The sequence below is a fragment of the Sarcophilus harrisii genome, chromosome 2, assembly GCF_902635505.1.
Source record: "Sarcophilus harrisii chromosome 2, mSarHar1.11, whole genome shotgun sequence".
Taxonomy (NCBI): Eukaryota; Metazoa; Chordata; class Mammalia; order Dasyuromorphia; family Dasyuridae; genus Sarcophilus; species Sarcophilus harrisii.
The window spans coordinates 510977068-511003356 of record NC_045427.1 but is presented as its reverse complement, the minus strand read 5'-3'; the positions used below and the strand labels follow the sequence as shown (position 1 = coordinate 511003356).

General features: G+C 32.4%; 1 protein-coding gene across 3 annotated transcripts in view; it reads left to right on the top strand.

Annotated features, from left to right (window-relative positions):
* The window catches only part of ADAM10 (ADAM metallopeptidase domain 10), a 135307-nt gene that overhangs the window by 40336 nt on the left and 68682 nt on the right, over positions 1-26289 (top strand). For all 3 annotated transcript variants that reach the window (XM_031955276.1, XM_031955278.1, XM_031955277.1), the window contains 3 exons: positions 1325-1475; positions 19282-19400; positions 24586-24744. In XM_031955276.1, coding sequence (XP_031811136.1) covers positions 1325-1475; positions 19282-19400; positions 24586-24744 — 429 coding nt within the window. The remainder of the gene's footprint in view (positions 1-1324; positions 1476-19281; positions 19401-24585; positions 24745-26289) is intronic.

Below are 26289 nucleotides of genomic sequence, written 5' to 3'. Positions count from 1 at the left end.
TAAAATCTTTTTGCCTCACATAGCAGATTGAAGGGAGAGTACAGTAGAAAAAATGCTTTAAACCAACAATGCGTTTTTGAAGGAATTGTTACTTTTTTCCTTTTTTGAACTTAGAATTGTTTCTGTTTGTGGGAGCTGGAGACTTTGTTGAAAAATATATTTCTCTATGCCTTTGATTTAATTTTGGAATTTTTTTTTTTAGTTCTTGAAATTTAATTCTGATATTATATAGCAGGCACATTATGGTAGATATGATCTTATAAGGAAACATGTAACATTTTTAAGTGAAACTGTGTTATTAAACAATTTAAATACAATTTTACCATTTTTAAAAACATGCTTTAGAGAAATATTTAGGTATAATAGAAAGAATATTGTCATGGAAATCAAGAGTCTTGACTCTGCTGCTATTTTTTTGATGTCTCTTTAGGCCACACTTTACTTTTCAGTAAAGTGAAAGCATTGATTTGGATTTCAGAAAATTTCAAGCTCAACTTTTATGATTATTTGTAATTTGGTCCCTTTGTTCAGAGAGTTACTCTCAACTGTTTATTCTATAACATCTTGTTAAATTGTATAATTTTTTTGTGCTCTCTTAATTACAAGAGATTTTTCTGAATTATCTTTTAGCACTGTGATGCCTTTTTAAAGGGGGGACATGTTGAGCAGTTCACAAAAAAAGCTGCTATATGCTTTCCTTTCTTTTTCACCCTGAGATGAATAAAGATTTATTATAGAATTTTAGAGATGTAAGAAATCATAGATATTATGTAGCCCAATTTCCGTTTTATATAGATGGGGTAATGTAATAACGGGTAATGGATATCCCTAAATTTGTACAGTCATCTGCTGGCATTTCCACAGTAACAATTGGGATTATTTATATACACATATGTATGCATATAGGGAGATGGAGAGCATGTGAAAGAACATTAGAGAATATGAGAGTATGTTCTTTATCATAATGTCCTTAAACACTGTTGTGATACCAGTAGCTAATGGTTCATGTCTTCTGATCCAATTCTAGAATTCCTTTATCCTGAAGTGATTGCAAGAATAAAGGACAAATTAAATCTCATAAAATTCTGACTTTAAGGTAGTCAGAAATATAATGCAGATGGTACTAAAGTTCCTCATTACTACATTACTAATAGGGTCAGAAATGGCACCAAGAATTCTTACATTGTCCAGACTCTTATTTCTTGCTCTTTTTTACCCTTTTTATAAATATATATGTGTGTCTATATATATGAAAATGAGGAATGAAATACTAGAGTTTTTATAAATGTTCAAGTATTTGATCAGTTTTTTTCTTTGTCTGCAGGTCAATATGGAAATCCATTAAATAAACACATTAGACATTATGAAGGATTGTCTTATGATGTGGATTCTTTACACCAAAAACACCAGCGTGCCAAAAGAGCAATCTCACATGAAGACCAGTTTTTACGCCTGGATTTTCATGCACATGGAAGGTGAGTGGTTTAATTAAATTTGTATTGATATTTTTTTGTTTTCACTTCACCTAAATTTATAGCATATTCTTCCTTTTCTTCGAGAGCTTTTTTCATATAACTAAAACTTTGTTTTTTGAAAAGGAGTTAGAAGAGAAAAAAAATAAGTCTAACTTGTCACACATTGAAAAAGTCTGCATATAGCCAGCACATTGTTTCAGATCTTATAATCCACTACTATTTTCTTTTTTCTGTTTTGGGACCGTACTTGTGTTGTTATTTGTAATTTTTATCATGTCTTTCTTTTTATGATTTATTTCATTTGAAATTTATTTTTACATAACCAAAATGTAAAAGCCAAATTTTGCCCCTTGATATTTTTTTCCTACAGAAGAAATTGGTAATATTAGAAAATTTGACTGATGTATTTTTTAATTTTGGTTTTTTAATAAATGGATTGTCCATATCATATTAGTAAGGGCATAATAAAAATTCAGAATATCTGAAGTTAAATGTGTTACAGTATCAAAAGATTTGCTATTCCAGGGAATTTTAGGTAATTTTTAACCTTTTAATAGCTGTATTTATATGTGTAGGTATATATTTAAGTATCTATATATGCCTTATATTTATATATTCATGGAAATGATACTTAAATAAAATACCACGAAAGCAAGAATCAAAAGATATCACTTCTAGTGCCTCTTCTGATGCTACTAGTAATGTATTGTTGGCAAGTTATTCAATTTCTTTTACAGATCAGGAACTTGAGGGTTTTTTTTTGTTTTTTTTTTTTTAAATAGATGAGTAACTTTAGTACCATCTGCATTATATTTCTGACTACCTTAAAGTCAGAATTTTATGAGATTTAATTTGTCCATTATTCTTGCAGTCATTTTAGGATAAAATTTTGGGGTCTTTTTTTTTTGACTCTTTTTTGAATTCTTCTAATTTTCTTTCCTCCCTCAAGTCAGTTGTTTGCAAAATCTTGTCTGTTCTTTGAAATGTTTGTCCTATTAACTACATTACCTCTAGGAATCAGACTTGCCTTAAGACGGACTTATTGCAGCAGCATCTTGATTGAGTTCTTTGCCTTTAGTCTTGTCTTTATCATCTGGTTTGTGTATCGCTTTTGGATTAGTCTTTATTAAAAAACTTATCTCACCACTAGACACCTGTCAGATTGACTAGAATGACAGGGAAAGATAATGTGGAATGTTGCAGGGGATGTGGGAAAACAGGGACACTAAATACATTGTTGGTGGAATTGTGAATACATTCAGTCATTCTGAAGAGAAATTTGAAACTATGCTCAAAAAGTTATCAAACTGTGCATACCCTTTGATCCAGCAGTGTTTCTACTGGGCTTATATCCCAAAGAGACCTTAAAGAAGGGAAAGGGACCTGTATGTGCACGAATGTTTGTGGCAGGTCTCTTTGTAGTGGCTAGAAACTGGAAACTGAGTGGATGGATGCCCATCAATTGGAGAATGGCTGAATAAATTGTGGTGTATGAATATTACGGAATATTATTGTTCTGTAAGAAATGACCAACAGGATGATTTCAGAAAGTCCTGGAGAGACTTACATGAACTGATGCTGAGTGAAATGAACAGGACCAGGAGATCAATTATATACTTCAACAACAATACTAGATGGTGATCAATTCTGATGGATGTGACCCTCTTCAACAATGAAATTTACCAAATCAGTTCCAATAGAGCAGTAATGAACTGAACCAGCTACACCCAGCGAAAGCACTCTGGGAGATGACTATGAACCATTACATAGAATTCCCAATCCCTATATTTTTGCCCACCTGCATTTTTGATTTCCTTCACAGGCTCATAGTACACTCTTTCAAACTCCGATTCTTTTTTTACAGCAAAATAACTGTTAGGACATGTATGCTTATATTGTATTTAATTATACTTTAACATACTTAACCTATATTGGTCAACCTGCCATCTGGGGGGAGGGATGGGGGAAAGGAGGGGAAAAATTGTAACAAAAGGTTTGTAAAGGAGGGGGAAAATTGGAACAAAAGGTTTGGCAGTTGTCAATGCTGTAAAATTACCCATGCATATAACTTGTAAATAAAAAAGCTATAATAATAATAATAATAATAAAACTTATCTCTATGATTTCATCCTCATTTTGAAACTATTTCTGTTACTCTCTGTGTCCTAGATTCTTTGTGTGGTCTTTTTTCTTTATTTTGATGTAAGTTGTCCAATTCTGTATTTGTTTTTAAAAGATATTTTATTGATTTATATTTCTTAATATCACTATTCAATTTCTATCCTTTTCCTACTCTACAAAGAACCCTCTTTTGCAATAGGGGAACATGGTCAACAGATATATTGACTCACTGACAGCATTCTGCATCAATGGTCCAGTACTTCTTTATCTAGAGTAGGGAAGTATATTTCATCAAAGACAGTCCCCTAAAATTTATATTTGTCATAGAATTCTGATTTCTGATTTATTTAGTACTGTTTTCTTTAATGGCATATCTACTTTAATTGTTTCCAAGTTTTCCAGAATTCCTTCTAGTTCTTTTAATGATACAGTAACTTTCATTATATTTAGAGGCTGTGTGTGTATGTGTATGTGTACATATGCATGCATGTGACACTCATTTTTCAATTTGCTGGATATCTTTTTTGTTTACATTTTCTTTATTGTCACAGAAATTTATATTACCAACATTTTGTTATATGTGGAGTTTTTTTTGTCCTCTTTAAAAAAAAATTAAATTTTATTGTTGTTTTTTTGCTTTTACACCAGTCATTTATGGAAAAGAATAATAGCCCAACTGAAATATGTATCACTTCTTTTTGTTCTCCTAATTTACTTATGTGATCTTTTAAAATCTAGTTTCTATATCTTTTCGAAGTTTTCTTACATTATGTTCAGTACTAGTCTAAATCTAATTTCTGCTACTTTAAAACTTTCTTTGTAGTTCTTGTAAAATTAACTTTCTTCTAACCCTCCCATTCCTTCTTACTCTGTCTCCAGTAGTTTGGGTTCTTTTTTTTTTTTTTTTTTTGAAAATGAGGCTATGTCTATTTTCTGATTTATTTTGCTATTTTAAAAGTGTATAATTTTTATGATTATTGCTTTATGTGGTAATTTGAGATCTAGTCACGCAGGCTTCCAGGAAATTAGGGGAGGTAGCTAGGTGTTGCAAGGAATAGAGTGCTGGACCTGGAATCAGGAAAACCTGGGTCAAAATCTAGCTTGGGCAAGTTATTTAACCTATTTGTTTCACTTCCCTTATTTTTGAAATAATAGCATTTATCTTCCAAAGTTATTGAGGATTAAATGAGGTAGCAAGTGTAACACTTGGCAAAACTTAAAAAGCTATATAAGTACTAGATGTTATTAAAACTTCTTTGTTCTTTTATTTACTTTGAGACTCTAGACGTTTTTATTCATTCAAATGAAATGTTTTTTGGGGGGGGAGGGTGCTGAGGCAATTGGGGTTAAGTGACTTGCCCAGGGTCACACAGCTAGGAACTGTTCTGTTACATGTCTGAGGTCAGATTTGAATTCAGGTCCTCCTGATTTTAGGGCCGATGTTTTATCCACTGTGCCACTTAGCTGCCCCCCAAATGAATTTTTTAGTTGCTTTCTACAATTTTTTGTAATCTGTTGACAGTTTTCCTAAAATCTTTAGGTAATTTTTTTTATTATATTGACATGACACAGCTATTAACACTGAATGCTACATTCATTATGTTTTCCTTTATTAGTATTTAAATTTTGCATGTGTCTTGAGAGATGAATATCCATTTAATCAGGATAGAGGTATGTTGTTTCATAGTTGTGAATGGAATTGATTGGATGAAGTTTTCTCAGATTTATGACAGTAGGTCTAAGTCACATGATCTCTATACCCATTTGAGCCTTGGGTGTCAGGAAGTCACATGATCCCTATTCCCATCCTGGGATGCAGGAAGTAAGTGAAGTAACAGGAAGTGACTTGACTCATAGGAAGCAGAGAGTATTGGTAACCATTGGTCAAGGATGGTTACACCTTTTAGTCTACCCAATGAAAAAACTTTTTCTATTTAATTGGCTATTCTATTTCTGGCTGATCAGATTCAGGAGCATATGGCAGTTGGGTTGGCTCCCAGGTGTGTTTGGGTCTCTCCCTGCAGGGATTAAATAAATGCTTTCTCTTTGTATTTAAAGATGTCTCTGATTAGTTAATTTGGGAAAATCCCGTCTCATACAGTTGTTATTTACTGTAATATATTCTGTTATTTTTCTCTTTGACCCTTTCATATTAATATATGTTTTATAATAATATTTCATATTATTCAGCCTCAGTTTCCATGTGTATATTCTGTTCATATTTTCTTTTTTGATTAGAAGTATGTATTATTTCTAAAGAATACTAGGTCTAGCTCATGGGAATATAAACGCAATAATTAAATAATCCCTATTCTTAAGGAACATATATTCTAATGGCGAAACAAGTACACCTAAATTTTATTCCAAATAAGTAGAAAAAAAATGCAATTAAATAAATGACATTTGGGTAGGAGAACACTAGTAACTGGAGACATCTGCAAAGCACTGCGTCTAAAAAGTGGTGTTTTGAGTTATATGGGCAGACAGGATTTTTTTTAAATTACTTTTTCTCAGTAGTATTTTATTTTTCCAAATACATGTAAAAATAGTTTGCAACATTCATTTTTTCAAGATTTTTTGTTCCAAATTTTTTTCCTCCCTCCTTTACCTTCCTCACTGCTACAACAAGCAATCTGATATAGGTTAAATATGTGCAGTCCTTTTAAACTTACTTTCATATTTGGTAGACAGGTTTTTTATGAGGTAGAGATGAGTAGGGGTTGTGTTCCATATATGAGGGGGACAGCCAAGAAGGCACAGTGATGATAGATGGAATATCATTTATGGAGCGAGTCAGTTTTGCTGTACATTCAAATATATAGAAAGAGGAAGTATGTCCAATGAGATTAAAAAGATATGTTTTGGGTATAGGTTGTAAAGGATTTTAAAAGGTAAATTTTAAAATTGTGTCAGGCTGATTTGTTTCTGGCCAATAATAATGTATCAGTCTGGACATAGAGAAACAATTTCTAGTATTTAGGCCTGATCCAGGTTTTGGTAGTTGCCACCTATATGACCGTGGGCATGTCATTTAATTCCTCTGAGCCCAACTATTTTCTTATCTTTTAAATAAAGGTTGGATTTGATGATCTCTAAGATCCTTTTCAGCTTGAGATATATTTTGGGTTAATTAGCCTTTTGTGACCTAAACTGAGTAGCTAAATACTATTTATAACAATTTTTGTATGAGAAAATGTGTTTTGATTTCTAAACAATTCATTTTTAATTGAACTTTTGGAATATGAGTCATTCTTAAGTGTAGGATATCCTGTGTAAGATAATCCCTGCCCTGAAGGCAATGTTGAGCTGCAATAACAAGACTAGTATTATGAAAACAATAATTAGTGAGCTACTGAGTGCTCCCACAAAAGACCTCTGAGGAAGGAATTAATTAGAAAGTTCGACAAAAAGGATATAAGAAATTTGAATATTGAAGAAATTATTGAGGGGAGTATTGAAGTAAGCTAGGATTTATGCTTACTGATAAATGAGGGTTGAGGAAAATTAAAGAAATTGAAATAGAATAAACAAAAAGCAAAGAGAGATTAATAATAACATCTTTGAAAATATTAGGAATATTAAGGTCTGCTTCAGTAGATAAAGATGATTTATATTTGAAGGTAGTGAGAAATATGTGTGAAGGTTTTGAATGAATTTATATTATGAAGGCAGTTAAAATTCAGAAGTTTGAATCTGATGTAATAAGGAATAAGTCCAAGATATTTAAAAGACGATGGTCAGACATAAAAACTGATAGAATAGGTTGGAGTCATATCATGAGAGATCTTTCCTACCATACTGAGAAATAGACACTTTGGAAAGCTAATGAATTAAGGGCAGAGACATACCTTTTCTTATGGGCAAATTAGTTCTCTTTATTCTCAGTTTCCTTATCTAGAAAATCAATAAGTTGAATAAAATGTTTTAAGACTCATGAGGGAAGGACTAGAGAAAGATTTGAAATTCATCTGTATAAAAGGTATAACAGAAGGCATGATATTGGATGAAATTATCTTAGAAAAAACCTTTCAAAATGAAGAGGATTAACAACAGAATCCTGAGTGGGGAAATGTCAACTTCTAGGACATGGAAGGAAGGGCAGCTAGTGAGAGAGAGGGAGGAGGGAGAGAGGAGTAGAATTAGACTAGTATAAATAAATTCAAGTCTCCAGAAGTCATATGTGATTAAGTGTTGATTATAACTGAAAGTTTAGAGAGGAATGAAAAAGCCACTGAATTTGTCTACTGTTTATCATCCTTTGCCTGGTATAGTTTTAGTAGAATGCATTTTAAAGTGAATGTCTGTTTAAAAATGAAGATGTGGAAGGAAGACTGTTTTCTAGAAGGTTTATAGAGGTTGATAGTGAAGGGATGTGAGCATACTAATATTATGGGAAAAAATTTTTTTCAAAAATTAGGTTATGGAGACTCAAGAATGGTTATAGCAAAAGAGAGCCAGTCAACAGAGAGAGAGAAGATAAAGAAGGCATAAATGATAAGAATGTTCCTGGAGGAAGATGTGGGTGGAATTGGAATTGAGAACATAAATGGGGAAGGTGGTGAAGGCAAAAGCTATTATTGTTGATAGTAAACATTTATTAAGTTCCTACTATGTGCCAAGCTCTATGTTTAATCAACTGGGGAAATACTATCGAAGAGCTTACAATTAATTTTACAGGCAGCCCATACCAAAAAAAGGAAAGCAAAAAAGTGGGAGAGGAATGAGGTGGGGAAGATATTAGCATGCAAAGACACTGTGGAGAAATCAAAGAAGATCATGGGGAATGCAGCTGGATGGGAAATGAGTATTCTGTCTTCCCCTTCTTGGAGGTTGAGGAATATACAGCTTTGTCTTCCAGTAAGAGGTGTAGAAGGTACTAATGAAGTTTGAGTACTGGTATTAAAAATAAGGAAAAATACTTCTTAGAGACAGAATATCAAGGTGGTTATAAAGATTGGGAGAAATGTTGAAATGAAGATAAGAAAAGGAGCTCATATGGACAGGGCAGCTAGATAAATACTTAATGAATTGTATTTTTGACTTGTATGGGAAAAAAGTAGCATTGAAGATCTAGTAGAGGAGGTTTGAATTAGTTACTTTGGAGAATATAATAGGGAGTGAACTACAGATAATAAAGATTTCCCAATAGCTGTGAGGATAATATACATGTAATGATCAGTCAGTTTTATGACTTCTCAGAAGGGAAGGAAGATATTCGAATTCTGTTAATACTGAGATTTGACTAGTATTGGTGATTGAACAAGAGGAAAAGAAAATTTAGGGATGCTTAAAGATGTTAAAACATAGTTAAATGGGCTAGAGTTGTGGCTGAACATTATTAAGGCAAGTAAAGTTGAAATCAGGTCTTAATCAGATTAAAAAAATAGATTTTATTAGGAGTAAAGGGAGTAAGATAAGACAGATGAAAGCAATAGGTATTTGTTTTCAAGAAAATCCAAGAGTTGAAGGAGTTGGGGTTGGAATGGTATCTAGTGGTACAATACAGAGTACATAGAAACAGCTTTTTAAAGACAACTTACTTTTGAATGAAAATATAGTTATGAAGTGCTTACTATGTGCTAAGCACTTGAGAGAAATCAGTAAAAATCCCTTGGGAGGTTTCTGGTGCTTGTTTTCTATTTAAGGTAGCATAGATTATAGCTGTCTGGAATATTGTTTTACTCAGTTATGATATGAAGGAATTGAACTAGATGGCCTCCCAGATCCCTTAGGTTATAGATCTATGATTCTGTTTTCTTATAATCTTATCTCCAAGGGAGTGTTTTATTGAAAAACATGACTTTGAAATAAGAAACAGTAATTTGAGAAGTTATTTTTACTTTCAAAGTGTGGGTCTGTTACACCCCTACTCAAGAAGATCCATTTTATAATGATTGCCTCTAAATTAAAATACAAACTCCTTGCATTTAAATTAAAGTCTCCAGGTTTTCCTCCTTCTTTCCTTCCCTTTCCTCTTTACCACCCTCCTTCTTTTTCTTTTACTTTCCTCTCCCTTCTTCCTTTCCTTCTCTGCCCTCCTCTCCCCCCTCTCTTCTTTCTCCTTTCTCCTCTCTCCTTCCTTTCCTTCCTTTTTAAAATTTCAGTAGTATTTTATTTTTCCAATTACATGTAAAGATAGTTTTCAGCATTCATTTTTAAATTTTTTATTATTTTTTTATTAATAGCTTTTTATTTACAAGTTATATGCATGCATTGACATTTGCCAAACCTTTTGTTGCAATTTTCCCCTTCCTTCCCCTCACCCCCTCCCCTAGATGGCAGAATGACCAATACATGTTAAATACGTTAAAATATAAATTAAATACAAAATAAGTATACATGTCCAAACTATTTTTTTGCTGTACAAAAAGGATCAGACTCTGAAATAGTGTACAATTAGCCTGTGAAGGAAATAAAAAATGCTGGCGGAAAAAAATAGAGGGATTGGAAATTCTACGTAATGGTTCTTAGTCATTTCCCAGAGTTCTTTTGCTGGGCATAGCTGGTTCAGTTCATTACTGCTCCATTGGAACTGATTTGGTTCATCTCATTGCTGAAGATGGCCAGGTCCATCAGAAGTGATCATCATATAGTATTGTTGTTGAAGTATATAATGATCTCCTGGTTCTGCTCATTTCATTCAGCATCAACATTCATTTTTTAAAGATTTTCAGTTTGAAAAAAAATTTTCCCCCTCCCTTTTCTCCCCAGGATAGCGAGCAATCTAATGTAGGTTATACATGTTAAATTATTTAAAAATATTTCCATGTTAGTCATGTTGTGAAGAAAAATCAGAACAAAAAGGAAAAATTGCAAGATAAAAAGTAAACACCATCAAAAGAGGTGAAAATAGTGTGCATTGATTCACATTCATTCTATGTAGTTCTCTTTTCTGGATGCAGATGGTATTTCCCAAGTCTGTTGGAATTATCTTGGATTACTGTACTACTGAGAAGAGTAAGTGTTGTAGTTGATCATCATATAATCTTGCTTATTTGCTTACTAAATATAAAATACACGCAAAGATAGTTTTAAACATTCACCCTTACAAAATCTTGTGTTTCAAAATTTTCTCCTTCCCTTCTCCCACCTTCCTCCCCTAGACAGCAAATAATCCAATGTAGGTTAAACGTGCAGTTTTTCTAAACACTTTCCACATTTAACATGTTATACAAGAAAAATCAGATCAAAGGTGTGTGCGTGTGTGTGGGGGGAATGAGAAAATAAGCAAACAAGCAAACAACAATAATAAAAAGTGAAAATACTATGTTGTGATCCACATTCAGTCTCTATAGTCCTTTGGATGCAGATGACACTTCTTATTGTTGAAAAGAGCTAGATCTATCACAGTTGATCATCACATAATCGTGTTGTTGCTGTGTACAGTGTTCTTTTGGCTCTGTTCACTTCACTTAGATCAGTTCATATAAGCCTTTCCAGCCTTTCTGAAATCATTCTGCTGATCATTTCTTATAGAATAATAACATTCCATTATATTTATATGACTTAATTTATTCATTCAGTTATTCCCCAACTGCATTTAATTTCTAGTTCCTTGCCATTACAAAAAGGGCTGCCATAAAGATTTTTGCACATGTGGCCCCTTTTCTATGATCTCTTTGGATTACAAACCCAGTAGTGGCACTTCTTAGCCAGCTCTCTGGCTGATCAGATATTCTTTATTCCAATCAGACTGGTCCATTTGCTATTCTTGATGCATGATATTTTATCTCTTGTCATTGTACCTTTGCAAAGGTTGTTCCTCAGACCTGAAATGTTTTCTCTACTCTCCTTTGCCTCTTGGAGCTTCTAATTCTCTTAAGGTTAATTTTTTTCAAGTACTATTTGAAGAGTTCAAGAAACCTTTTCTGTAGGCTAGGAGACTTAGGATAGTTGAAGGTACACATGCTTTAGGATTGAAAGAATTGGGTTTGTTTGATTCATTCTGGATTGCTGATGAAGTAGAATTGAGATAGAGGTCAAAGTTGAGGAGTTCTTCAAAGAAGTATGAAACCCAGGGTATTGGCATAAACATGATTGATGACATCACTTATTATGATGCCTTTGGATGGAAGTGGAGAGATGTATTAATGAAATGCCAAAGTCCTTGAGGAATGTGGGACACTGTCCTTGGAGGTTAGTATACTGAAGCTGTAAAAGGTAGTTGGATAAACTAATAGTATGTGCTTCAGAAACGGAAGAAATTATTGAGATGCATCACCTGACTAAATAGCTCCTCTCAGACTTTCTTAATCCTATACCTATACAGGTACAGACAGTACCAGGTACTCAGAAAAAGGAACTTATGATCAGTCCCTGGCAGTCACCATTCATTTTCCTTAACAGAGTCCACAACTACACTAAAACTGGAAAGAGGAACTTGGCCTCCAACTAACCTTTCTTCAGCTCCAGAATGAGGATTTAGCCTCTGATCAATCTCTTTCTGCCAGAAAGAGAAACCTAGCTACATTGGGATGGAATTTCCCAACTTTTATAATTCATTAGATGAATTGGATAAATTGAATGAGTGGTGTCTTTTTTAGTGGGGATCAGGAGAAAACATTAATTGGGGACAACTAGATTTCATTCAAGATACAGTTCAGTTTTCACTGGTACATTATAAGCAGTTAATGATAAAGAGCTGGGACGTAAAGGGGAGACCATGCCTATCTAGTTATTTTACATTTTGCCTAGAATCATTCTTCTATCTTTCTATTGACATTTTTCCTGAAACCTTTTTTCCCCCTAGAAAACCTTTTTTTCTGAATTTAATCTATATATAGTGTGTGGTATTAAGGGATTTATAGCATATTTTTATTTGTTTTAAATTGTCCATCGTTCTTCTTAACCCTGACCCTATTGTTTAAGGTAGAGAGAGAAGCATTTTTAAATGCAGACATTTCTCACTTTAAATGAAGAGTTTTGAATGAAGATTTTCCTGGTTGTAAAGAAGGGAGGGAGAAAGGATAGAAAGAGACCTTTGCTGGGGTGAGGACAGAAGAGAGAAGGCCCACTGAAACTGAAACCACCAGCTATGTCTGGACTTGACCAAAACTGAGAGGAAAAAGTTGCAGACATGTGGAAAGGCACCACTAGAGACCCAGACAAGACAGGATGGACAGCATAAGAGGCAGACATGAAAAGACATTTTATTTCCCCATAACTGGCTGCACTCATTTTGGATTTCTTTGGCTTGTTTACCATGCTTCCAATAAACTCATCTTTGGGAAATCTTATAATTTTACAAGATCTAATCTGCCTTGGTACTCAAACCTCATTGCTATCCTCTGCTCCTCTGATTGGAAAATGGAATTGGACACACTCCCCAGTGTCCATTTAAAGAGGGGAGACAGGAGAGACATTTCCTCATTTCCTAATTGGATTCACTAATTTTGGATTTCTTTGACTTCTTCACCATGCCCTATTGCCCAGGTATACCAGTTTTAAAAGATTACTTCCACATTTACTTCATCTGTTAAATGAAGTGTTTGTGTAATATGATCTCTGAGATCTCTTTTAATGCTAGATTTATGATCCTTTAAAAATCATATCCTTAAAATTGTAAATGCAAAATCAGTTCATGATATGTTAAATATAAATATCAGATAATGGAAAAAAATGAACTCTATGATTTATAAAGATTTAATAAACTTAAATGTATGATTTTATATGTTAATAATCATCTTACTAGTTCCTGTTTTGCTGCTATATTCTGGCTATTTTTCCTAACCATCATCACATCTATAAGATTAACATTTACAATAGAATTTAGTATTAGGTCTTGTCATTCTGCATTGTCAAATTTTTATAAACTAAAACTTGAGTTCATATCTTTTCCCCTTAGGTTTCTAATTTTCATTTCAGCCTGTTATGCTACTTGTAATATTTGGCATAACAAAGAAAAGTTAGTTAATTAGCAATTATTGATTGACTATCCTTGTTGTTACCTTGTTGGTTCACTTACTCAGCAAATATTTACTCAATATTAAATAGATCATTGTAGAGGCAGCATAATATAAGAGTCTTGAACTTGAAGTCAGAAAGAGTTGGGTATAAATTCTGTCCTTTAAATATTTAGTAGTATGTGACAATGAGCAAGTCTCTTAACTTTTGTTGCCTGAGAAATCACTCTCTAATTCTTACACTCTTCTAATTCCTAGGTTGTATCTGTTCCCACACAAGAGTATCCCATAAGTGTACTTAACTACACTTTGTCCAAAAATTTAAGACATAATCTTAATCCTTCAAAGAACTTACATTATAATTAAGAAGATGGGCATTATAACATAATAATGGCACTGCATTATCAAGCCTATGAAAAGATAGTTTGTAATCTCCTATTTATAAATAAGAATTTTAGGTAATAAAGGAATATTTAATCTATATAACTCTTGGAGAAGAAGGTTAAGGAAGCATGACATGATTATAGACTTTCTAATCAGATGTACAAAAAGGCATACTTGAAGAATGGTGAGGAAAACAGTGTGCTTGGGTAAGAGTGTTCATATTAAAGAGAGGTAGAAAATAATATTGAAGATAGTGTGGCTAGATTATGAGCCATTTAAATATTAAATTGCTTCAACAGTATTTAATTGCCCTATGTACTTAGCTTCAGGCTTTTCTGTATTTAATTTTTTCTAATTATAAAATTAGAACATGAATTAGATAATTTTAAAATTTCTAATGATCATGTCCCTTCTGACATTCAATATTCCTTAGCAACACATAGCTAGATTTAGAATAAATGGTAATTTTTTTCCTCCTTAGAACAAAATTATAGGTTTTTATTTAAAAATGTAAGGAAATTTCATTAGTTCTTATTTATATATTTACAAGCAAATACATAAAGCATGTTATTGTTCAGTTGTTTCAGTTGTGTCTGACCATTTGGGATTTCTTGGTAAAGATACTGGAATGGTGTGCCATTTCCTGCTCCAGCTCATTTTACAGATGAGGAAACTGAGGCAAACAGGGTTAAGTGACTTGCCCAATGTCCCATAGCTAGTAAGGGTCTGAAGCTAGATTTGAACTCAGAAAGATGTCTCTTCTGACTCCAAGCATACCACTCTATCCACTGTGCTACCAACTGCCCATTTTTTGGCATTATTTTATGTTTGTTTATAGGATTATGCCCTCTTCTTTAGGAAGAGCTACCTCAAACAACATAGCTAGCCAAACTAACATAGTCTCTTAAGTATTCCTATAGATTTAGTAAATAGATAGGTTGAGAAGACTTTATCATTTAGTAGCAGATAATTTAGAATATGATATAAAATACTGATAGGATTTCCCTTTTGAAAAGCTAGGTTTCTCTTTCTGGCAGAAAGAGATTGATCAGAGGCTAAATCCTCATTCTGGAGCTGAAGAAAGGTTAGTTGGAGGCCAAATTCCTCTTTCCAGTTTTAGTGTAGTTGTGAACTCTGTTAAGGAAAATGAATGGTGACTGTCAGGGACTGATCGTAAGTTCCTTTTTCTGAGTACCTGGTACTGTCTGTACCTGTATAGGTATAGGATTAAGAAAGTCTGAGAGGAGCTAATTAGTCAGGTGATGCGCCTTGTGAAATTGAATTATCTTTAAAACAAATTTCGGTTATTTCTCTAATTCTTTTTTTGTTGTTGTTGTTGTAAAAAACATTTCTTTAAATTACTCCTCTCTGTCCTCTTAGGGGTCAGGTGACCTGGTTTGATATGCAAATGCTAATTTTGCATATTAAATCAATAGGTGACTCTCAGTAACTTTGTCCTCAGTTTCCTTTTTATTTCAGATAATCAATTTTAACAATATAAGGCATAATTTAAATTAATCTGATTTGCAACTATTACATACAGAATGTAATTGTTCCTTGAGGTCAAAAAGGGCTGCACATGTAGATCCTTTTCCCTTTTTTATGATTTCTTTGGGCTATAAGCCTAGTAGAAACACTGCTGGATCATAAAGTATGCACAGTTTGATAACCTTTTGGGCATAGTTCCAAATTGTTCTCCAGAATCTTTGGATCAATTCACAATTTCACCCACATGTATTAGTGTCTGTCTTCCCATATTCCCTCTAATGTTTATCATTACTTTTTTTGTCATCTTAGCTGATCTGAGAGGTGTGAAGTGATACCTTAGAGTTGTCTTAATTTGGAATGCGTTGTATGTAGTGGACAGTAAGATGTAGTGGACAGTAGAATGTAAGCTTCCTGAGTGGGATCCAAGGCTCTTTCATTTTTATCTTGTAAAAAAGATTGTTACCAATTTTTAAAGGTTATATAACTTTTAGCTGTTATTATTTTAAACTCTCTAGCACATTGCAGAGTGTCTTCTGTTGTAGAAGTTACTTGCCTTAATGTATATTGGTTTAATGAATGAATTTAGAGCAAATGGAGTGTATTCTGCTTTATGAGCCTTCCCCCACTCCTTTCCCAGATGGCAAGTAGTCCAACATAAGTTGAGCATGGTAGAAATATATATTAAATCCAATATATTTATGCATATTTATACAATTATCTTGCATAAGAGAAATTAAATCAGACTGGAAAAAAATGAGAAAGAAAATAAAATGCAAACAGACAACAACAAAAAGAGTGAAAATACTATGTTGTAGACACCTTCAGTTCCCACAGTCCTCTTTCTGGGTGTATATGGCTCTCTTCATCACCAAACTATGGGAACTGGTCTGAATCATCTCATTGTTGGAGAGCCACGTCCATCAAAATTGATCATCACATAATTTTGTTGTCTTGTACAGTGATCTCCTGGTTCTGCTCATTTCACTTATCAGTTCATGTAAGTCTCTCCACGCCTCTCTTACATCATCCTATTTATCATTTCTTACAGAATAATAATATTCCATAACATAACTTATTCAGCCATTCTCCAATTGATGGACATCCATTCAGTTGCCAGTTTCTTGCTACTACAAAAAGAGCTGCCGTAAACATTTTTGCACATGTGGGTCCCTTTTCTTTCCCTCTTTGGGATACAAACCCAGTAGAAACACTGCACAGTTTGATAACTTTTTGAGTATAGTTCCAAATTGCTCTCCAGAATGGTTGGATCTGTTCACAGTTCCACCAACAATGTATCAATGTCCCAGTTTTCCCACATCCTCTCCAACATTGGCTAAGATGACAGGAAAAGATAATAAACAATCTGAGAGGTGTGTAGTGGAGAGTTGTCTTAATTTGCATTTCTCTGATCAATTGTGATTTAGAGCACTTTTCATATGACTAGAAATGGTTTCAATTTCTTCATCTGAAAATTGTCTGTTCATATTCTTTAACCATTTATCAATTGAAGAATGGCTTGAATTCTTATAAATTTGAGTCAGTTCTCTATTTTAGAAATGAAGCCTTTATCAGAACCTTTCGATGTTAAAATGTTTTCCTAGTTTATTGCTTCCCTTCTAATCTTGTCTGTATTAGTTTTGTTTGTACAAAACCTTTTAAATTTAATATAATTAAAATTATGTATTTTGTGATCCATAATCTCCAGTTCTTCTTTGGTCACACATTCCTTCCTCCTTCACAGATCTGAAAGATAAACTATATTAGCTTTTTCTTAATTTGTTTATAAAATCATTCTTTTTTTCTTTCTTTCTGACTTGTGTACTGGCACTTAGTAAGTAATTAATAAATGTTTTCTTTCTTCCATTCTTTTAAAGAAAGAATACAGAAAAAGGAAGTAATTTAGCAAATCAAAATACTAATCATGTTTGACAGTGTGTGTAGTATTCTCCATTCAAAATAAATTAGGGAGGTACACTTCTTTATGTCTAGAATCCTCACTTAAAATCCCTAAATTTCCATCAAAGCTCAGCTCATTCTCTGCAGCTGCTTTCCTTCTCTAAATTAATCCTGTGTATGTTTTGTATATGTTTTGTGAACCGTAGCATAATGTGGTCAATAGAGATCTGGCTAAAAATTAGAGAAGAATTGGGTTGAAATCACATCTGTGACACAAATGGGGAAATTGTGATCTTTGGCAAGTTATTTAATCTTTCAGCGTCCCATGGCAATTCTCTAAGACCTTTAGTAATTGAACAAATTCTTATATGTACTAGTAGAAAGTTCCTATACCTAGGAAATCTTATGTCTTACCTAAAAAAATCCTAAAATATATACTTTGTTGATACCTGGATTGAGTTGGACTAGGCTAAGTTTAAAATGTCAACTGGGGACAAAGACTGTAGTAGTTGTGCTTTTGTAGCCCTAGTACCTAATCTAGTTTCTGGCATATAAAGAAGTACTTGTTAAAAGGATTTTTTTCTCCCTGTTGTTTTGATCATTAGATAGTTCATTTGATTTAATTTGACTTAAAACGTATGACTTTCATTTTGTCCCATAAAGTATTATCATTAGCAAGTAAGGTTAAAGTTTTGGTTTGGCTCACTGATAGAACAAACTAATATAGAGCAAAGGTCAAAAAAAAATTTTTTTAAGAGATAAGAGTTTAAAGAGATGGTTAGTATCACAAGGAAGAAGAGAAGAAGAAATTTCAGCAGAACTGATCATATATTGAAAAGAAATTGAATTATGTATGATTTTCCATATTTATTGACTTTTTTCCCTTATGTCTTTTTTTGGAGACAAGTTTCTTCATATTTTGTAACATTTAGCTTCAGTTATTTTATGATGGTTGTACTTTCCGTTTCCATGGTTATAGCTCTTGGGTATGTTTGTTTGACTGTAATCAGTTCACGCTATACTTCTCTTCATTCTTCATATTTTTTTTAAACAACACAGTAATAGGCCCTTTATATTTGTGTACCACAGTTTGTTCTCTAATCATGTGAGTACTTGTTCCATTCTTAAATTGATAAGTGTTTGCTTTGTTTCAAGATCTTAACTAACAAAATGATGCTGCTGCTATAAAATACTGTAGTTGTAGGCATTTAATTTTTTTTCTTTTTGTCTGTAAATTATTGGATATGTTAGTAATAGATTCTCTGGGTCAAAGAGTACATTATAGGTGCTTCATTTTAATTTTAAATGACTTTCTGGAATTGTGTCATTTCACACATCTGCCAGCAATGCATTAGTTTACCTGTCCTTCCACAATTCCTGACATTTACTCTTTCCATTTTTTTTTTTTGTCACATTTATTAATATACTTCAGTATAAGATGAGATCTCAGGGTTGTTTTGAATTAAGTTTCTCTTCCTATTAGAGATTTGGAGCCTTCTTTCACATAGTTGTAAATAGTTTGCTGTTATCTACATATCCTTTGACACACAGAGAAAGAGAGAGACAGGTTTAAAGAACATGCATTTTTTAATTTTACACTACTTAGCTGTAGATAATGAAAGAGTGAGGGTTATGGCATATTGCCTGACACATTAAGGGGAAGAAAAGAATTGGTGAGGTTGAGAAATTTGGTCATTTGGCTTAGTCAGGATAGACCCAGGATAATTTGGTCTAGTATGGTGTTGGGGTGAATTTGGAAAGCAAGGTTTGCTTATATATATATATGTGTATGCATAGTCACAATTGAGGTGCATGTAATTCAGAAAATTCCTTTATTCAGATGCTAAATATAACATATGAAATTTTGTCTCTATTTTATAATTTTATTTTTGCATAAAGAATAGCTCGTGCAGAGGCTTAGGAGTAGATTTCTATAACTCAGTTCATATTTTGCTAGTTTTTAATATTGCTTGAAATTGGAATCTTAAATTCAATTTTCTTCCCTCACTTTGCAGACATTTCAACTTACGAATGAAGAGAGATACATCCCTTTTCACTGAGGACTTTAAAGTAGTAATGTCAGATCAAGTACTTGATTATGATACCTCTCACATTTACACTGGACACATTTATGGTAAGTTCAACATACTCTCCTCCCTTCCCTTCTCCTCCCCCTCCCCCTGCAAAATAAAAAAAAACAAACAAATCTAATCAGGTAAATGAATAAATTATTTTAAAAACTTCATTTAGAAGGTGAAAAAGAGCAGCAACAATAGAGTTGGGAGCTGTAGAACAGCAACAGCCAGAACCTTGGTCACAACTCCAGAGCAGAAAAGAGTGCTTTGTGGTTGCTTAAAGACCATTGAATACAAGCCAGGAGTAAATCCACCTGTCTTTAAGATCATACCATCTTGGAAGAAGTGAAAACTTTACAGGGCCCCAGAATTAGCTCTGAATAACAACTGTATAAAAAACCCTGAAACTTCGGAAAGTTCTTAAACGGAGATAGTTCGAAAAGCAGAGCCCATTTTAATGTAGAGTTAAAAGTCAAGAAATAGTCTAGAAAAATAAGCAAATACTTTGTAAAGTTAAAACTGCTTTATCCAAAGCTTCAAAGAAAAATGTGAAATGTTCTCAGGTGTTCTTACCCCCACTCCTGCAATAATTCAAAAAGGATTTTAAAATCAAATAAGAGATACAGAGGAAGAATTGGGAAAATAAATTATAGTGATGCAAGAAATTCATGAAGAAGAGCCACTTGTTTGGTAGAGGCACAATAGCATATTGGTGTCCCAATTATCCCATGTCTCCGCCAACATTTGTCATTTTCCTTCTCTTTGTATTAGTCAATTTGAGAGGGATGGGGTGGTACCTCAGAGTTGCTACAGAAAAGCAAAACACTTTTGAGGTTGGACAGGGTGAAAGAAGAGAGAGAGTAGAATAAATGGGAGTGGAAGATGAAGTAGAACAGAGGGAAATATACAGTAATCATAATTGAAAAGTATTTACAGCAAGTTTCTCTGATAAAAATCTTCATAAAACCACCCAAGAAAAACAAGGTTATGAGAAAAAAGTTAACCAACTAGAAAAGGAGATACAGAATCTTAAAGATGAAAATAACTCTTTGAAAATTAGAACTAGTCATGGGGAAGCCTATGTAGCTAAAAGAAGACCAAGAAATAACAAACATTATAGAGAATGAAAAATTACAACAGAATGTGAAACATCTTATAAGACAAACAATAGGAGAACAGATCAAGAAGAGAAAACATAAGAATAATTGAACTACTTGAAAACTGTGACCAAAAAAAGAACCTTGACACAGTAATGCAAGAAATAATCCAAGAAAATTGTCCCGTAGTGAAAAAAATATGAGGGAAAAGTAAAAATAGAAAAAAAAAAATCCATCAATCACCAACTCAAAGAGATCCTTTGAGAAAAACACATAGGAATATTATTGTCAAATTTTGAAACCTCCAGATAAAAGAGAAAATTTTGCAAGAAATAAGAAAATTCAAATTTGCTGGATCTACAATTAGAATTGTACAGGATTTAGCAGCAGCCATAATAAAAAGACCACAGGTCTTGGGATCAGGTATACCAGCAATCAAAAGAGGCAGCTAGATGGTATATTGACCTATTGCATCAGCCCTAAAATTTAGGAGGAATTCAAATATGGCCTCAGATATTTAACACTTACTAAGCTGTGTGACCCAGGGCAAGTCACTTGACCCCAATTGCCTGGCAACCCCCCCCCAAAAAAAAAAACAAAACAACCCATCCCACCCCCTCAAGCCCCTGATTTGTTTAACTATTTAACTTTCTAAAGAAAATAATTCTTAAAAAATTAAAAATCAGGAAAGTGGAAATTAATGACATCATGAGACACCTAAAGACAATGGTGGTTGTCCTATCTTAGAGGACCAAAATGATATTAATTATCTAGGTGTAAGATATGTGACATCAGACCAGTATGAACTTGAAAGGCTCTATCACAGACTGAGGACAGATAATACATATGAATCTAGAATCTTATTCATATGACCCTAATTTAAAGGAAACCATAGTTAATATGATCTAAGAAATAATAAAATGAAATGAAAAGAAAAAAAATAGAAGAAAATGTGAGATATATCATTGGAAAAACAACTCTGCTAGGTGAAGAATTAATGAACTTTCTGAAACATGATCAAAGAAGGAACCTGGACATCATGTTTCAATAAATTATCAAGGAAAATTGCCTTGATATTCTAGAATCAGAGAATAAAATAGAAATAGAAAGAATCCAATGGTTTATGGTGGTGAAAATAAAAATGAAATGAAAGTTCCTAAGAATATCATAGCCAAATTCCAGAGCTTTCAGGTCAAAGAGGTTCAAGCAGACAAGAATACATTATTCAAATATTATGGAGCTATAGTCAGGATTGTGCATAATTTAGCAGTTACCACATCAAAAAAGAAGAGAGCTTAGAATATGATAAACCAGAATGCAGTAGAGCTAGGATTATGACCCAAAATAATCCACTCCTCAAAACTGAGTGTAATGCTTCAAGGGAAAAAAATAGATATTTAGTGAAATAGAGAACTTTCAAGCATTCTTGATGAAAAGACAAAAGCTGAGGAGAAAATTTGACTTTAAAATGACTTATGAGAAGTATAAAAAGATTTCTTTTTTTTATTTATTTTTATTTTTTATTTTATTATAGTAACTTTTTATTGACAGAATCCATGCCAGGGTAATTTTTTTACAACATTATCCCTTGCACTCACTTCTGTTCCAATTTTTTCCTCCCACCCTCCACCCCCCTAGATGGCAAGCAGTCCTATATATGTTGAGTATGTCCTAGTATATCCTAGATACAATGTATGTGTGCAGATCCAAACAGTTTTCTTGTTGCACAGGGAGAATTGGAAGAAAAACAAAAATGCAAACAGTTTACATTCATTTCCCAGTGTTTTTTCTTTGGGTGTAGCTGCTTCTGTTCATCATTGATCAATTGAAACTGAATTAGGTCTCTTTGTCAAAGAAATCCACTTCCATCAGATTACATCTTCATACAGTATCGTTGTTGACATATATAATGATCTCTTGGTTCTGCTCGTTTCACTTAGCATCAGTTCATGTAATTCTCTCCAAGCTTCTCTGTATTCATCTTGCTGGTCATTTCTTACAGAACAATAATATTCCATAACATTCATATACCACAATTTACCCAACCATTCTCCAATTGATGGGCATCCACTCAGTTTCCAGCTTCTAGCCACTACAAACAGGGCTGCCACAAACATTTTGGCACATACTAGTCCCTTTCCCTTCTTTAGTATCTCCTTGGGGTATAAGCCCAGTAGAAACACTGCTGGATCAAAGGGTATGCATAGTTTGATAACTTTCATAAAAAGATTTCAAATGTATGATCTATATCACATTCCTTGGCTTCTCAAGGAAAAGAAGAGAGGAAATACAAAGCGAGAGAATACTCTTTGTATTTTAAAAAGAATTTGTATTACAATTACAAAAGGGTATTACCCTTTGTATTTTAAAAAGAGTTTTTTATTATTTTTTTTATTTATTTATTTTTATTTAATAGCCTTTTATTTACAGGATATATATGCATGGGTAACTTTACAGCATTAACAATTGCCAAACCTCTTGTTCCAATTTTTCACCTCTTACCCCCTCCCCTAGATGGCAGGATGACCAGTAGATGTTAAATATATAAAAATATAAATTAGATACACAATAAGTATACATGACTAAACGTTATTTTGCTGTACAAAAGAATCAGACTCTGAAATATTGTACAATTAGCTTGTGAAGGAAATCAAAAATGCAGGTGTGCATAAATATAGGGATTGGGAATTCAATGTAATGGTTTTTAGTCATCTCCCAGAGTTAAAAAGAGTTTTTAAAAAAAAAAAAACTAAAAGACTTCTACCAGGGGATTTTTATGGAAAATTTACAGAAAATAAAAAATGATACTGAATGGATTGATAATTTGTACATATGTAGGATATGTTAATTTTGTTATTTTAATTACACCCTGAACCTAGAATTGTAAACAACCTATTTTTTCCTTTTCATTTTATTTGATTATTTCTTGGATCATATAAATTATGGTTTCTTTTAAATTAGGTTCATATGAATAAGGTTCTTCATATGGATTATCTGTGCTTAGTTTGTGATAGAGCCTTTCAAGTTCATACTGGTCTGATCAGTCAGATTGTTACATAGGTACAATGTAATATCTCTACTCTTTTAAGTTGGTTTGCCAATAGTCTAATTTTTTTTCCTCTAAAAATCTCATCTGGAGAGAAAATTTTACATAACACAATGTGGGTGGTTCTTAGGAATCAGAAATTATAATGGAAACTTTCAGATGAAAATGTGAAAATGCTAATGAGTTTTTCTTTCAGTTTTTATACTTCTTTTCATATGTTCAGGGTCCACTTAGTATTGGTTTGTAGACATCGTGGAAGGCTTTGTAGAAAGAGCATAACTCAATGGATATGAATAGAATGTTGGATTTGGCTTCAGGAATATTTGGATATGAATTCTGCCTTTCTGAAATCATCTGTAGAATGGAGTTAATAATATCACTTACTTTCCAGGCATCATCTATTGTGAGGTTAAAAATAGATAATGTGTGTGAAAACTTTTTTTGATCAGAAAAATTTAAAGGTAAGTTTAGAAATTAAAAGAGAAAAACATTTTTCATATAGTTTTTTTAAACTATCATGTTAATAAAGAACTTTTATATTTTCCATATTATAAATAGTGAATGTTGACAGAACTAAATTAACTTCTTTTGTACAATTGAATAATATTCTTTCTAAAATATAATTTCAAGATTCTAAAGTTTTTATCTTAATTATGTACATCTTTAATTCTAATATTTAAAAATTGCTTATGGCATAAAGCCTTGGTGCATGAATGAAAATAAAAGGCAAGAAATGGTCAAATTGAACAGTATATTGATATGCCTGAGTTATTGGAAGAATAAGTACAAGGTCTCCATAGCAGTGATAAATTTTTTTATGGAGGACTTATGGATAAGAATTGAACAGGATTCTGATTAGAAGGATTGCAATCTGAATAATTGGAAGGAATTTCCAAATTGATGAAATTATAGTTCTTTAAAATTATTAAATATGTCATGATATGATATATACCATAACTTTTGTTTTACAATATGTATTGTCAGTTATCATACTAAGTATTATGCTCTTATGATTTGTTTTTATGTTCAGTTTAAGAGGGAATTTTTAAAGGAAAGATTATTTTGTTGCGATAATAGTATAAAATGGTTTTTCTTTAATAGGTGAAGAAGGAACCTTGAGTCATGGGTCAGTTATTGATGGAAGATTTGAAGGATTCATCCAGACTCGTGGTGGTACATTTTATGTTGAACCAGCAGAGAGATATATTAAGGATCGCACTCTGCCATTTCACTCTGTCATTTATCATGAAGATGATATCAGTGAGTATTTTCATACCATCCACTGATCTTAAAAGGAAAAATTTCTCCAGAATGCAAAAAATTGGGCCATAGTTATGAATCCTTTTCTAATGCTATTTTTTAATCAAAGTAACAAATAGTTATTTTATAATGAGTACCATTATGAATACAATTCTATATAATGAGACTTTTTTATGTAAGTGTTTGCCACATATATTTTGCTAATTTGGGTATAAGAATTCTCTTTGAAATAAGAAATTTTGTAATTGATGATTAGGTTTTACAAGCTTACAGTGATTTAACAGTCATTTTCATGAAAAGGTGTTGTTTTATGTGCATATTGTACTGATAGATCACTACTGCCATTTTCATAAACAAAGTATAGCATATAACTGTCAATTCTTTGAACATTTTAAATATTTGTTGAGTTAAAAAGTTATTTTCTTTTGAAGAGATGATATTTCTTCTGAATAATTTTAAACATTATGTAATCTAAAGTTTCTCTTAATTCTTATTCTGTGATTTAAAAATCTGGGTTTTGAATCCTGAATTAATATTTTTGCAATGTTGGACACAATATTAAATCTCTCAGGGTTTCAGTTTCTTCCTCATCTATAAAATGAGTGGATTGAATTAGAAGGCCTCTGAGATTACTTCTAGCTCTAAATCTGCAAATTCTTAATGTACTTTAAGTGCAAAATTTGAATCAGACATATTTTTTGGATCTTATTTTTTCTACTAGATTTTATGTGAAGAAAGAAAAGCTTACTACAAATCTTTTTATCTGCTACATTGCCTTGCATGAATTTTGATCTTTTAAAATAGAAGTCATTTTTGTAATTTTTAAATACTACTAGCATTTCTTTGGGCATTTTGAAATAATAATATGCTTCCTATTTGATGAAGCTTGAAATAGTTTGAAAAGAAAGCAGTTTTCCCTCTTAATTTTCAATGTTTGTATTCTAGATTTAGTAGGCTTCAATAAAAGTATTCAAATAAAATCATACACATAAAATAGATTTTAAAAATTTTGTTTAAAATATATTTTTAGCATTATTGAAATAGTTCTAATGGCCTTTTAAATTTCTCTATCCCCTTCTAATCTCTTTGAAATCTTGTGTTTATATTTTTTATGATTTTGGATTTTTAAAGCATAATCATCAGTGCATACTAATTATTTCTTTGGCATAATTTAATTTCCAATCAGTCAGTGAAATCAATAAACATTTATTAAACACTACTATTTGCTAGGCACTCTGCTAAGAGGTGTGTTTCTTGGAATTTTCTGTATATTTCTTATTGCATAGTAATACATTCAAATATCACATAATTTTCAATTATTTGATACATTAGTAATTTCCTTTTTTTTCCTGTTAAAAATAAAGCTGTCTTTTATTTTCTTTTTTGCAGACTAGATAAATACTATCCCATTTGCTTCACCTCTTTTTTTTTTCTTTTTTTTTTTTAATAAGTTTTTATTGACAGAACCCATGCCAGGGTAATTTTTTACAACATTATCCCTTGCACTCACTTCTGTTCCATTTTTTCCCCTCCCTCCCTCCACCC